Source organism: Toxorhynchites rutilus, chromosome 3, assembly GCF_029784135.1.
Source record: "Toxorhynchites rutilus septentrionalis strain SRP chromosome 3, ASM2978413v1, whole genome shotgun sequence".
NCBI lineage: Eukaryota > Metazoa > Arthropoda > Insecta > Diptera > Culicidae > Toxorhynchites > Toxorhynchites rutilus.
Genome location: NC_073746.1, coordinates 73,602,480 through 73,617,424, shown reverse-complemented (window position 1 = coordinate 73,617,424; position 14,945 = coordinate 73,602,480). Strand labels below are relative to the sequence as shown.

General features: G+C 38.2%; 1 protein-coding gene across 2 annotated transcripts in view; it reads right to left on the bottom strand.

The window, feature by feature from the left end:
• The window catches only part of LOC129776845 (EGFR adapter protein-like), a 191,889-nt gene that overhangs the window by 10,414 nt on the left and 166,530 nt on the right, over positions 1 to 14,945 (bottom strand). For both annotated transcript variants that reach the window (XM_055782733.1, XM_055782734.1), the window contains one exon: positions 5,218 to 6,103. In XM_055782733.1, the coding sequence (XP_055638708.1) occupies positions 5,218 to 5,481 (264 nt within the window). In that variant the 5' untranslated portion in view covers positions 5,482 to 6,103. The remainder of the gene's footprint in view (positions 1 to 5,217; positions 6,104 to 14,945) is intronic.

Sequence of the window (14,945 nt, the reverse complement as noted above, 5' to 3'; positions counted from 1 at the left end):
CTTCCATTCAACCATAAGGCTATACAATTCCAAAATTGTTGCTGATTTTCTTCATTACAATATAAAATTGTCTTCATAAACAATTTTCGTATGAGACTTTTTCACCACCTGCAAACAAAAATATTTTTAATTCAAATAGAATAGTAATTTGAAATGAAAAAGCTAATTTTCATTCATAATTTTAATTTTGAAAACGTTCATTCCGACTGAAAATCAGCCATTCGTTGACGCTCCCCTAAACTAGTAAACGAAGCACAATGCCGCCAACGCGGATCGCTGTTTTGAAGAAAACAAATACTTTTGACGTTTGAGATGTTGGCACCAAAAACATGGCGGGTGTCATACAGCTGCTTCCCCCAAAATGAATTTGTTCCTCTCATTCTCTCTCCCATGTAAATGTGCATGCATCGATGTTTGAGTTCAACGTGGTTTGACATACGCTACAGGTGAGCTAGATTCTTCACGCCTAATACTAACTAATACTAAAGCGAGGACCTTTATCGTATACTTGATAAATGTAAGTTCGTTGGTTGGAGTTCACGATGGGTAGACAATAAACCGTCCATTGATGGGGTAACTTTTTTTTTTGCGTCAGAAATCATGTTTTCGTTCCTCTTTATATGGACGTAAAAATAAGATTGTGCACGCTGGTATGAATTAGTGTCAGGGGGAAATGGAAGTGTGGATTGAAGTCAGTTGAATGAAGAAGCAGATTTATATTCATTCGTCGAGTCAGTTAAAATAACCACTGACTGGACTAGTTCACCAGTCATCCTCGCTAGTCAACGCTAGTCAATTCATTTTCTAGTCAAGTCACTTTTTGTTGGCGGCGACTGCCGAAGCAGTTCTAGTCGAAGCGAAGCTGCTAAGAGTAGAGTCGGTCCTCATTTTTTACCTTCGAAGATTTCGGGCCCTGATAAAATCATCAACTTTTCATTGCTTTTCATTGTGATGCAAGAAATCTTTATGAAAAAAGGTTCAACGGTTACGGAAATTCATAACGCAGAGTTAAATGAGTTGGGTGATTATATTCCTTCAAAAAAACAATGGTATTTGAATCAGGAACTACTCGTCAGATCTGGCTCCTGTCGACTTTCATCAGTTTCCGACACTCAAAAAATAATTACATGGATCAGCTTCATCAACTGAAAAAGTGAAAAAATTATATGCTGTTGTGTCCAAGATACAACCGCATTGTTGACGTAGAACTACGCTGTTATTTTGTATAAGTCACTTGTTTAGAACTTCGGATATTATGCTGTGAAATTTTAGAAATAACTTTCTAGTAGAATGGTTTGATCGCCCTGATTGATGATTCATTCTTGCCATCGCAGAATAATTCACTAGCTGATCTATGTCGCAATTTGTTTCATGTCAATGCATTGAAAATTTACCTCGAACGCTATTCCGGTGGCCCTTTTCACAATTGACATACACTCGGCTACAAGCGATTATATACTAGTTGCACCAGCACCATTATTCCACATCTCATAACTACTTCAATATATCGTTGACACCGCATGGAAACAACAACAATGGCAATACTTGCAAGTATCAATTACCATGCTACATTTTATTTAGTATTTTCTCAGTAGAATCGCACCTTTAGGCATCGTTCGTACAACGTAAACCAAGCGTTCGTCATAGCATGCATACTGAGTCATACATTGGTGACTTGAAGCTACCAGAAATATAAAATTTTCTCATCATTTTGCGCTATTCTCAAAAGAAACGTTTCTGTTGATATTACTGCCCTCGAAAAAATTGCACTACTTTCTCATGCTCGAGATAAGCGCAACTGTTATCCTTAGTGGAGAAAGTTTTGCTACTGGCAAGCGAAACCAAATCACATACAAAATTCCAGAACGACATTTACTTTCTTGTTGAATAAATAAAAGAAATAAACTCTTTCTGTTAATCTCAACAATCAGTAATCTCTGTTTCAGCGTAGCGAAGTGTCACTATTTTTACGTACGGGTTATGAAGCACGCACATACTCACACAAATACCCATATATCGATGGCTTGAAGCAACTAAATATACAAACATCTCTTTTTAGTAGAATGGTTTGATCGCCCTGATTGATGATTCATTCTCGCCGTCGCAGAATAATTCACTAGCTGATCGTATGTCGCAATTTATTTCATGTCAATGCATTGAAAATTTACCTCGAACGCTATTCCGGTGGCCTTTTTCGCAATTGACATAGACTCGGCTACAGTCGGTTATGTACATGTTACACCAGCACCATTATTCCACATCTCATAACTACATCAATATATCTTTGGCACCGCATGGAAACAACAACAATGAAAACACTTTCAAGTATCAAATATCATGCTACATGTAATTTAGTATGCCTCAAAGGAATCGCACCTCTGGGCATCGTTCGTACAACGTAAACCAAGCGCCAAACAAGCGTCCACCATAGCATGCATACAGAGCCATAGATTGGTGGCTTGAAACTACTAGGAATATAAACACTTCTCATCATTTTGCGCTATTCTCAAAAGAAACGCTTCTGTTAATATTACTGGCCTCGAAAAAAGTTGCATTACTTTTTCATGCTCGAGATAAGCACAGCTGTCACCCTTAGTGGAGGAAGTTTCGCTACTGGTAAGCGAAACCTAATCACATACAAAATTCCAGAACGACATTTACTTTCTTCTTGGTGACTAAACAAGCAAAATAGACTCATTTTGTTAATATCAACAACCTCGAAAACAGTAGCATTGCTTCATTATGATCAAGATTAGCGCAAATGCAATCCTAGTTGAAGGCAGTTTTGCGAATGGCACGCGAACCTAAATAACTTATAACATTGCAGTAAGACATTCAAGATGCTTGTTATTCCCCAAATAATTTTTTGGCGCACAACCTTAACGCCTGCTTCGCCATAACGTCAGTTCTATGCATTGATGCATTCTCAAAGGCACCAACGTAGCCCTTATGATGACGGAGAACAAACAATGTTAACTGCTTGGAAAAAACTGAATTATGCCACATAGCTTGTACGCAGAGATCACGAGTTCAATTCTCACTCCTGACATTCTTCCAAAAATGGAAGTGAAAGTGACGAACCAACCGAAATGTGTTGAAAGTCACTATAATATAGAGGAAAAAAAAAACACAGTTTGTACTCTGCTGTAACACCCATCGATGCGAATTCGCTGATGAATTTGTCAAGATCGACCGCCTTCACCACCAGCGAGAGGAGCTTGATTTTGGTTGCTGCCTGGGTAACGTCGTTTTACATTTTCGACCGACGCGCCGAAATCGCCTACTTCGCTGTTGTTCGATGCGGTGTCACACTCGCGAAAGCTCGGTTCAGTGCGTACGCTTTTCACTGCACCAACATCGCGTGCATCATTAGATGACGCTTGCCTTGAAATTTTATTGCCCCTGGCAATGCGAATGAAAGTTTGCCTCTGCAAGATCCACTGTTTATACTCTAGGTAAGTATTCCCCTTCATACTTCTACTTTTCCTTTGTTCACGGAGACATTAAATCCTACGATTTCCCCTTCGTTGGTCGTCGATAAGTTGCTCATTATTGACAGCTCTGTTCGGGAAAGAACACAAATGGACAGAACAAATGTATGGGAAAATGAAAACACTTAAAGTTTTCATGAACTTAAACCATTTACAAACCAAGGGATTCTAATGTATAGCATATTAAACAAATCTTTGGGAATTTTCGATTCGTTTAGAATGTAAATCGCTCAAATCCGTTCGCGGCAAAAATAGTTATTAACGTCAACTTTATTTCATAAAAACGTGACCTTTTTTCTGATTTGGCACCCTTAATGAAAGACGTAGTTCTACGTCAAAATAGCAGCAGTAGACAAATACAGTCAACCCTCCTATAACGCGGTACTCTCTGAACGCGGTTTCCATATAACACGGAGACGAAATTGCGACAGCCCTCCTATAACGTGGCCCTCTTCTTTCTTTCTTTCTTTGTTTTTAAGAGGCTTTAAACTTTGAAGTTCATTCGCCTCTAACGTGGCCCTCTTAGAGCGCGGTTTCCGTTTAACAACGTACCATCAAACAACTTTGTTCGATAGAAGCTGGCGAATTCGAACGAAGCAAGGGAGAAGCAATGTGACCACACCAATACAATTCAATGTGATTGTTTACTTTCACTATTACATACAATTCGTACGGCCACATTTCCGCATCCAATATCAACACTACCCTTGTCTTTAGTATTTATTGGTCTCCATATAACGCGGTACGAATGATGTAATTTCTACTAGTTCTGAGTTTCCTATAACGCGGTTTCCATACAACGCGCTATGAATTAGCCTGGTTTGTATGGTTAAATCCGGGTTTCTTATAGCGCGGTTTCCATATAACGCGGAACGCACTCACCGCGCTATGGGAGGGTTGACTGTATTTTGAAAGGATAGGAATGGTATACTCAAATTGGAGAATTGCTGTGAAATGTTAATTGAACTTAAAGGTATTTTATTACATGTATAATTGAAGAATAACATTTTTGTTCGAAAAAGAACGATTTTTAAGTTTATGCTAGTATATGTCAGATAGTTGGAAAAAAATTAAAAGGTCTTTCGTGTATGTAGCGGCAAAAATTACTATGGCGTTGATATGTTATGAAAACCTTGAAGACGCGCTGATGGCTACACAGTGCGACCATATGGGAAGCTCCACATTATTAGCATTTAACAATTTATAAATATATTTTCTCCATAGGGTAAGCAGGAGTGATTTGGACATCCCTTTTATCTCGAAAAGTACGGCTCAATTAGGATTTTTTAATAATGTCACCTCCTTTTCATGTTGAAGCATACGTACCTAACGTAAGAACCATAGTAAAATTTGGCAAGTGCTGGGAAAACTTTAGCATGTCTAAATCACTCCTTACTTGATGTTGAAATATTCAGTTCTTCCTCCTTTTCTAATAAATTCTAACTCCGACCTAGTGGAGAGTGAACTTGAATTATTTCCGTAAATGAGGGAAATGAATGAAAGCTAAACATGTTATGATACACTCAATACTGCTCCTGGATTCCGAATCGTCGATCGAAATTCATGACATATTCGATAATGAGATACAAACGATAGATCGCAATGAGAAACACAATTTGAGATGATCTGAAGGTTGAACGATGTACATTGGTTGTGTGCTCGCTTTCAAATCCACCAACATAACAGAAAAACTAGGTGGTGCTAAATGCTCCCTAACCGCACTTACCAACGTCGGCTTCTCAACGAACTTGATGCAATTGTTCATCTCGGTGGGGGAGTTGTCCTCCTCCGACGAGGATGGCGATGTGAGCAGCAGCAGAGGATCCGTGGTATAATTTACATTTTCGTCGCATTTGTTATACTTGCGGTGTTCCAGTAAATCGTAGCTACATTTCCGCGAATGATGTTTCTGTCCCTGTTGCTCCTTTTCTCCATTTCCGCCCCCACTATTTCCGGTTAAAGTATCGTTAAAATATTCGACTTCCTGCATCCCGCCTTTTCCCCTTACTGGATTTTCGTTTTACAGTTTTTTTTTTGTTGTGTTTGCGCTAAACTCACTTGTGCTGATTCCGTGTTTGGAGAAAAATTTTCCTGCTGGCAACTGACCGCTTTCCTAGCTTTGTGTTTTTCCTCTATCTTTCGCCGTTGCTGGGGAGTCACACGATGTTGACTTCGATTTCCGTGCCTCTGCCCGGTTTTTCTATTATTTCAATCCATTTTCTCCGACAGTTGGGTTTTTTTCAAACTCTTTTTGTCCTTCCCGGAATAAAACAGTGATATCCCACCTTCTGCTGGATATGACCTCTCACTGTAGAATCTCGCACTCTTTTATCTTCATTAATTTATTGCTCACTAACATGCGAGCGGCGGATAGAGTGAACTGGTCCAGTCTTTTGTTTAAAATTTATTCGTTTTTTACCCACAATCGGGCGTGGCTTGGCGCAAGGGGAGGCTGGAGCTGGTGTACGAGGCGGCCGCTTTTGTTACTCATTCGTCAGGATTAAACTCTTGCCATTCCCCCTAGCAGACACAAATCCTGCATCGGAACGGAGCAAGGTGGTCACGACGGGGAACAACGAGCGGTTGCGTTCGGGTTCTACTCAGTCATAAATCTGCAAATGGAATAAATCACAGAGAATGAAGTGAGAGACTGGTTAAACAAACTGCGGATGGTTCTGATGGGTGCTGATTTCTAGAGTCAAAATATTTAATTTTAGGCGATAGAGTGACACCAGCTGGACCAGTAAAAGTGGTCTCACTGAGTTATAGCTTTCTAGGCTCGCATTATTGAAACTTTATTACGATGGAAATTAATGATGCCATCATGATTCAATCAATTGATACATCTGTAAGAAGCTGTATGATAAGAGAATTCCCGGGGGATAGCGTACAAGTAATATCCCGAATGTTAATGAATCATTTGCCAGACTTTTCCCACCAGTGCCCACCCACAAAGTGCATTAGCAGATTGAAGCCCAACCGCACACTTCAATTAATCTTGATGCTTTGTCGTGTCCTTGCTAAACGATCTGAGAAGGGGAACACATTCCCAATGCTCATCTATCATCTTCGAAGGCAGCCGGTATCGGAAGAAATCAACGGCAAAACCCATCCTCAGTCAGCGGTTTGAAAGAAACGCCCCCACTCAGAGGAACTGTGTGACGTGTATCGATGACCATCCGAAGGGATCTGATATTTTATGCAATCGAGGTTTTTTTTCGTCCCATTCAATCGGCAACAATCGCACAGAATCAATCGAGATACAGCAGAGGTATAGTATACAACCAGTGCGCAGACATTAGTAAACAATCCTTCCCGTTTTTTCCTCCCGTCACTAGTGAAATGATGGATACTCTATAAACGAAAGATTCTTTTCCTGAAACGGGTTGTTTGTCAGAGATGCCAGTTGCTCCCATTTTTTGTAATTGTCAAAATCAGAGATCGAAATGCTCGCCGATTTGAGACGAATAACATCCGTTTTCGGCCACAGGGAAAAAAGCTGAGAATATAGGAGGCGAGAGAATGTTATACGCTCACTTCGATTCTCGCGAGAAATCCAATGCAGATTTTTATTTTTCGAAAAATGGTTTCGTTTTCAGTGACTTCTTGATGCCAGACGCTGTCCAAATGCAGATCGTTTGGACGCTGTCCTAACAGACTAACGTTAGTAAAGTTAGATTTGATTAGCTTGAAAAAGCATTCTCGTTGAGCTTCCGAGATAGAAATTTTCCACATCTCTTTCTCTCTGAAAAAGAATTTTCGGTGAAAAGGAAAAGAAGAACACATCAACAATACGAAAACTAGATTGATTGACTGAATATATATCGTGCAGCCGAGCGAGAACTTCGATCTCTGGTCAAAATCAACCAATCAGCAGACCGGGGTTGTCATAAAACTGGTTCTAAATCAACTCAGGTCTAGTTATCAGATCTTGCCTTAGATTCTCCTGATCTTAGTTCCCTCTAACATTTAAATTATGTTTTTATTCAGAGAGAAGTAGAAAACAGATACTGGCAGTTTAGGCTCGGACGTTGTGGAATTAACACGCGTTGTTATCGGTGCTCTAATCAGCAAATCATCTGTATTTATTTAACAAAAAACGGAATATTCTTTCTGAATAGAATGACATGGACAAAACGTGGACTTGAATATTTATTTCTCATGGTCACTCAAGAAATTTTTAGTTCTAAATAGCATCAATATTCAAAGAATTTTTAGTTCTAAATAGCATTAATATTACTCATAATCTGAACTCTCCTATTTGACGCATAGTTCATGATTGAAACCATTAATACACTTTTTGAATAAAATGCATATGCACTATATTGTTTATTTTTCATGCATGCTATGCATATTTATTTCAAAAATACTTAAGAATTTTAATCTTGATATCAATATTTGGTATGGACAAGCATGACATAGGAAGTAAAATACCGAAGAATAATACCAAAAGATTAGAAATATATAACTTTTCAATTTTAGCGGTGTTATTTTGATGTAGAATGTGCTTATTTTAGTACTAGAATAATATTGTGGGAAGATGTTTGTAGCAGATTTCTTTGGTATTCCACCTCGTATCTCATGCTAATCAATACCTTTTACAGGTATCGAAATATTCGTTCCTGTTCGGATTGCCTAACGTGTTATTTACTTTCAGCTACTACGAACACCTAGATAAAACGTTCAAACAATCTACAAGAACGCTCAATTCAAAAACATTTTTTATCTGGTCGTATCTGTTATGTTATAACATAGATTCATACATTCAGAAATTCAAAATAATCAAAAACCTCATCAAAAATTAGTCTGGAATTCTAACACATACATCATTGATAAAAACCTCAGATACTGTTTCGCAGTAAAGTTCGAGTGGTGGGAAACGTCATTTTAAGCTGCTCAAATGATATGATCAATCAATGCACAATGGTCCAGGAGATGCATTTAAGTGGACACTAGCATTTAGAGTTCGACAGTTATTCTCTAGACAAAAACTGTCTTAGACAAAGTTGTTACATATGATAGAGCGCTCATTTTTATGTTATCAAAAATAGGGTGACCAAAATTGTCGATGAAATAAAAAATATAACTTTTTTATCTTTAGCGATAGAGGTAAACATAGTTCAACAATATTGTAGTCCAAGTTATTTGAGACAACTTTGTAGAACAAAGTTTTTGTCTACTCTTGAAATAATCGATAGAGCGCCTTTTTTCTGTGTTACGTTAGGGTCGATATGAAGACTTTTTTTTTCGTTCTAACTTTTATATTTAAAATTATGAATGCAAACTGTCCTCGAAAGACTTTTAGAACTTAATAATACAAACATTTTTCGATGCAGAACTTGTCGATATCTCAACATCATTCAAAGTTATTGATATTTCTTCCCGAAAAATACGCTCTCTTTAATTGTTTGTCATTCTTTCTGGGGCAAACGTAAACAAAGTTTATTGGCGGCATTTGAAAGAGCATATTTCACTCTACATTATGTGTGATTTTCAAAACTATGTTATTTTTCGTGTTTGAGTAAATTAAAATTGAAATCATGAGTTTTTGGGTAAACTTTAAAAGTCGTATGAAGACAGTTTTGATGTTGAATTTGAAAAATAAAAGTTAAAGCAGAAAAAACACGATTATTCAAGGTCAGCCTAATACAATTCAGGAAAAAAATGAGTGGGTTATATCTATGATATAACCGCAAGGTTCACGTGGAACTACCTTAGCTGAGCAATCATTCGTTTGTATTGATTAAATTCTTGATTGAATGAAACAGTTTCCAAATTCAATTGAGTTCAATATATTTTCTCTGTGAGTGAAAAAAATGAACAAATGCCGTGTAAAGTCAATTCATTTATTGTGATTGATTGTTCTTCGTTACAAGTAAATTTAATGACGGACCTTTTACGTTTGGTATGATGACTAGAACAAAATATATGTACGGAAGAATTATCAAACGTTTGATGAACCAGCCTAAGGCTGAAAATCTTTCCAATAAAGACAAAAAAAAATTATCAAACGATTATTTTATTTTACATTTCTCTCTGAAGTTTACATCCCAAAAGTGTACATACTTCTCGAATCTCGAATTTGCTTGAAACTGGGAAGTTCATTCGCTTCTAGTGGCTGCACGATTTTCCCAGGTTCCTAAGTTTAGAAGATCATGTTAGGACAGACATATTCCACTCTGCACAAAGGCAAGCGAGGACAAAAGTACTCGCAGTTTGCATTTATTTGCAGAGCCGATTTCCCCAGAAACCTCGGTTTTGAAGTCTGTGTTAGGGAAACACATTTCAATCGGAACAAAAATACCCCCGATTTGTATGAATTCGCAATGCCGATTTCCCCACGCTTCATGGATTTGAAGTCTGTGTTAGGGAAACACATTCCAGTCGGAACAAAAATACCCCCGACTTGCATGAATTTGAAATACCGATTTCTTCAGGCATCTTGGTTTAGAAATCTCTATTAGGGAACACATTTCGGTGGGAACAAAAGCTCCCCCTACTTTCGTGTGTTCTTTTTCTTCTTTTTGGCTTTAAGAGGGTTTAAACTTTTCAGTTCACTCGCCTCTAGGCTCTTTCGTGTGTTTGCAATGCCGATTTCGCTGCTTGGTTTTAAAATCTGTGTTAGGGAACATTTTTCGATGAGAACAAAAGTCCCCCTACTTTCATGTATTTGCAATGCCGATTTCCCCAAGGCTGCTTGGTTTTGATGGCTGTGTTAGGGAAACCGTAAATCGGGCCAATCAAAACGATGCAGTTAGGGCGTTTAGATAACGCCTAATATTTTACAGTTATTCAATTGTTTATCTAATGAAAAACAACATTTTGTTAGTTGCGATAGATGCGTAGAAATATTCCCTATCAAGTGATGCAAACATCTCTCCTATCCAGTACGAAATGTTCGAGCTATAAGCATTCGAAATCTTTCATTTTTTCCTGCATGTTCTGTGTTTAGGTTTTCATTTTACCCTCCACATATTCCGGTTAGACGTAGTCCCACGTCAAAAGCGCTAAATCGATTATTTTAAAATAGATAAAAAAGCTTTGATCTACAAAGTTGTTTAAAATAACTGGGGCTACGACATGGTTGAACTATGTTTATCTCTATCTGTAAAGATAAGAAAGTTTGATTTTTCATTTCGTCGACAATTTTGGTCACCCCATTTTTGACAACATAAAAACGAGCGCTCTATCATGAGTAACAACTTTGTCTGACACAGTTTTTGTCTAAAGAATAACAGTCAAGCTCTGAAAAATATTATTGGCAACCCTGACTGAAGGTGTGAGTTCAGGCTGTGTGGAAACATCGGAGCACGGACGACCGCAAACAGGGTTTCCAACTTAAAGTTTCAAAAATCAGGAAGAATGAAAATATAAATCAGGAATGAATCAGGACAGTTCATATTGGGTTGTCCGTAAAGTTCGTGCCGATTTTAGGAAAAACGAAAGCATCATTTATATAGAAAGAATTATATTTATTTAATTTTATTCTACATTCTCATTATTTTGCTTTGCAATATAACATCATCTTTCACGCAGCTTAAAAATTCCATCTACCCAGAACATGTTTGTTTTCTTGTCGAAAGCTGTTCAAGGTATTTTCTTATGCTAACGATAGAGTTTGTTTTTTGCCAATGAGCAAATTTATGGCGAAGAAACGAAAAAAACAAGTTGAAAATACTCTCAATTTCGTGATATTTTGAGAAAAAATACACATGAAATCATGAAGTAGCTTTATTTTCAATGGATACCTATGGTATTGTGATTTCTATCCATTGTCTTATTCTTATTATTAGGCATCGGGAGCAGTAGCTTCGTCGGTGAAATAATGTTCGTTTTCAGACTATCACAGACTATCACAATCAAGTCGACTATCACAATCAAGTGGTTATACTGCTCAATCTATCATAGAAGGAATTGAGTCATTGAGAATTATGAATATGAGTCATGAAGACTATTTATATTTCATTTCGTTTCATTTTTGTGATGCGATATAATGCCGATCTCAATAAGTCTTCGCATGCCTCCTCCTAATTAATGAACGATCACTGTATGGGTGACACTTTCCTCGTTGTTTTGCTGAAATCTTGCATCTGATTACTTTAACATCTTGCTAATTTTGTTAGATAGAACGAACTATTGCACCCAATTTTGTGTTACATACAACATTCATGGGAACGAAGTTGGAAGAAAGAATGCATAATACATGATTCACCTTCGCATCAGCTCGCAAAACATGCCTCTTTTATTTGTCAAATTGCTCACTTGTTTTATTATTTCCACTGTTGATGTCTCAGGCGAAAAAAATTCTGGGTAAATTTGCTGTCTAACGGTATATATTATAACATATGTCGTAAGAACGATTCTGCGTAATATGCATTTGAAAACTCTTAATAAACGTTACATTTTTCGTAGAGTGACCCCCCTATATAGAAATCGAAGACGTAGTCCCACATCAAAAATAAAAAAATTCATATAAAGTCGAACAGATTGTACATGACGCTATGAAACCGTATTTCCACAAAAATTTCCTTGGTCCTGCGGACATTTCCGTAGATCTGGCATCTCCTCCGTCGTCGGTAAAGCCTGCAGGACAAAATCGTTGCGGGAGAGATTATATTCTTGAATGAGGTTTTCTCGTAGAATCATTCCTGTCCATCAGATAAAATTAAGTAATAGATAGTCGTCTACCTTTTTTCCCCTACCAAAGTTAACCAACAGAGCACAATGTTTACCCCAACCACTTAACCCAGGCTCGGGACAAAGCATGACATCGATGGACTCCGATAGTTGTGCAAACTTTGTTACTGACTGTTTTGCAGGAAGCTTAAAAATTGAAGAAATGTAAACAACCAACTCTCGCAACTCGGTGCACTTCAGATCCCCTTTTCGATACGACGACGACAAAGAGAAGCGAAGGCTGCAAAAAAGCGCCCCGAATGGTCCGTACTATGTCGGATTCACCAGCGCCGAAGGATGTAAGTGGTCAAGACACAAAAAGACAAACTTTCCCTCGGCCGTTTCATGCTGCTGTTGTTGCTGTTGTAGTCGTCTCGCTGTTTTATTTATACTTCGACCACGCCATGAAACTTTAAGTGGAAACGACAGTTGGAAAAGCCATGAAAAAGAGGGGAAAAGATTTTCGGCTGCGAGCGACAGCGAGGGAAATCGATTGATTTTCCTGTGGCTTTGGCAGATTGTTACGACAAGCCGAAACTAATACCCGTGCATCATTATCCATCAAAATAAAATCCCAAACGACATCATAAACCTCAATTTGATAGCTGATAGACGTTTGACATTAAATTCATTCATCATATCGGAAGCGACGGGCGCTACCATGTAAAAAATAAATTTATGTCTGGTAAAACATTCGCTGGATATGACATTATATCAGCTTTCGTTCGTCGTTTTTGGCGGAAGTCTGGGTGACTCATTAATTTTGAAAGTTGTCTTAGGCGGAACCCTCTCGATGGAGACGTCTGGCACTCGGTGAATGTTCCACTAATCACCACTTCGTTGAAATCGAACATTTATTCATTCACAAAACAGCGCCCTGTAAATGGAACCCTCAATTGTGACCTTTTATTTTGAGGCAATTTTCGCGATCCATCGCAAATTGACCAACCGTGACCGAGTTTTCCCGTTCCGATCCGAAGACTTTTACTTTCTCCCATCATTCTGTATTCCATCTGTGGTTCTGCACAGACTAAATGTGCACAGGGCTCAATGGAAACTGAAAGCGGAGGAGAACAGCATTGGAGCCTCATCTTCACTCTTTTTCGCCTCACGCTTTCTTCGTTAGATGTGCAAATCTGGAAATAGCGAAAGAGACGGAAGGGACACAAATCCTGAATGCTTGACATCGGTCTCATCGCAGTCGTCCTCAGCGTAGTCCTCGTCCTCGTCGTTGCCGTTGTAGATGGAGAGAGTGGCATCTTCCCTTACGCCACGAGCCAAACCAACTGAGCAAACGATCGTTCGCCGGAATGCTAAACTACCGCTCGTTATATGGAGCGATGAATATCCGCAGATGCAAAGCACCGAATTACGAGGTCGTAATTCGCCTGTTATTCCGGTGTGTTCCAGATCTCTGCTTTTATCGCCGGTTCGTGAGTAATAAAATTGATTAAATCGAGACCAATATGAAGTGTCTGCGGTTGCCCTAATGTGGGGAGACGGACGGACGGACGAGACGAGCGCTTCTTCGTTGGGCTGATTGAGTTAGAAAGTGATAGGGACAAGTTCATGTGTGTGTGTGTCATTGATTCATGAGCGCGAAGGAACTTCCGCTGGTATATGCTGGAAAATATCGAGTTAATTTGATAAGTTCAACGGACCGAGTTTGTGTGACAACGGCATCTGTATTTTATCCGACGAAATGGCAGAGCATTAGATCCCTGTCCTAATAGGACCATATTTAATTTGCTGTAATGCTGTTTTATGAACTGTTAACGAACTGCTGCCTGATTAAATGAATATCGTGTGTCGTGCATTTGCTGTCTCGATGGAATTGATAACGCATTAGAAGAATACATTGATATGGTACGTTAAATCACTTTTTTTCTGCTTGAGAAATTCGTTTATTTATATTATTCTCTATATTATATATAAAAGAAGGATTTTCCGACGTACGTGTAAAATATCATCACGGGAGAACGGTTGATCAGATCTACGCCATCCATATATTTGGCGAGTTTATCTTCACCCAAATTACAATGATAGATTACTTTTGAAAATATTTGAGATGATTAGAAAAATTCGAAAAAATTGACTATGAATATCTATATATATAAAATTCTCGTGTCACGATGTTCGTGGACGAACTCCTCCGAAACGGCTCAACCGATTTTGATGAAATTATCCATAAAAAACTTGGTAGGCATGAGAATAGGTCGTAATCTATTTACGATACCGCTAGGATACCAATTACCATATCTTTGATACCATATATTAGGGTGGTCCTACGCAGAAATTTTGTTTTCTTAACTTTGGCTCAACCATATAAATAACCCCAAATTTTGATTTTCCATTCCCTATTTTTAATAGTGATTTGAGCATGTTTGTATAAACAATATTCATTAATTTAACCGTCCATCGTTTTTCACACAGAACGATTTTATTTACATTGTTGAATGACAGATGGCGCTACATCCGCTTGATCGAACCTTCATCCACACATACGCAAGGAACCTCAATTCGTCTAAAGCCAGGCGCATCGCCTGGGAGCTGAAAACCTTTTTGAATGAGCACAACGAATTATTGAAATTCTTCAAACCACACTTGCTCAGATTACAAAATGAAAATCACAATATTATTTTCAATTCTGATGAAACACCAGCTGCAGAGCATGTGTATAGATTCAATTCGCAATTCTAAAATTCGGAATCATTTTAGACGAATGCACAATGACGCGAGAAATTGTGATTCAAAGAAAAAACAATAATTTGGAGTTCA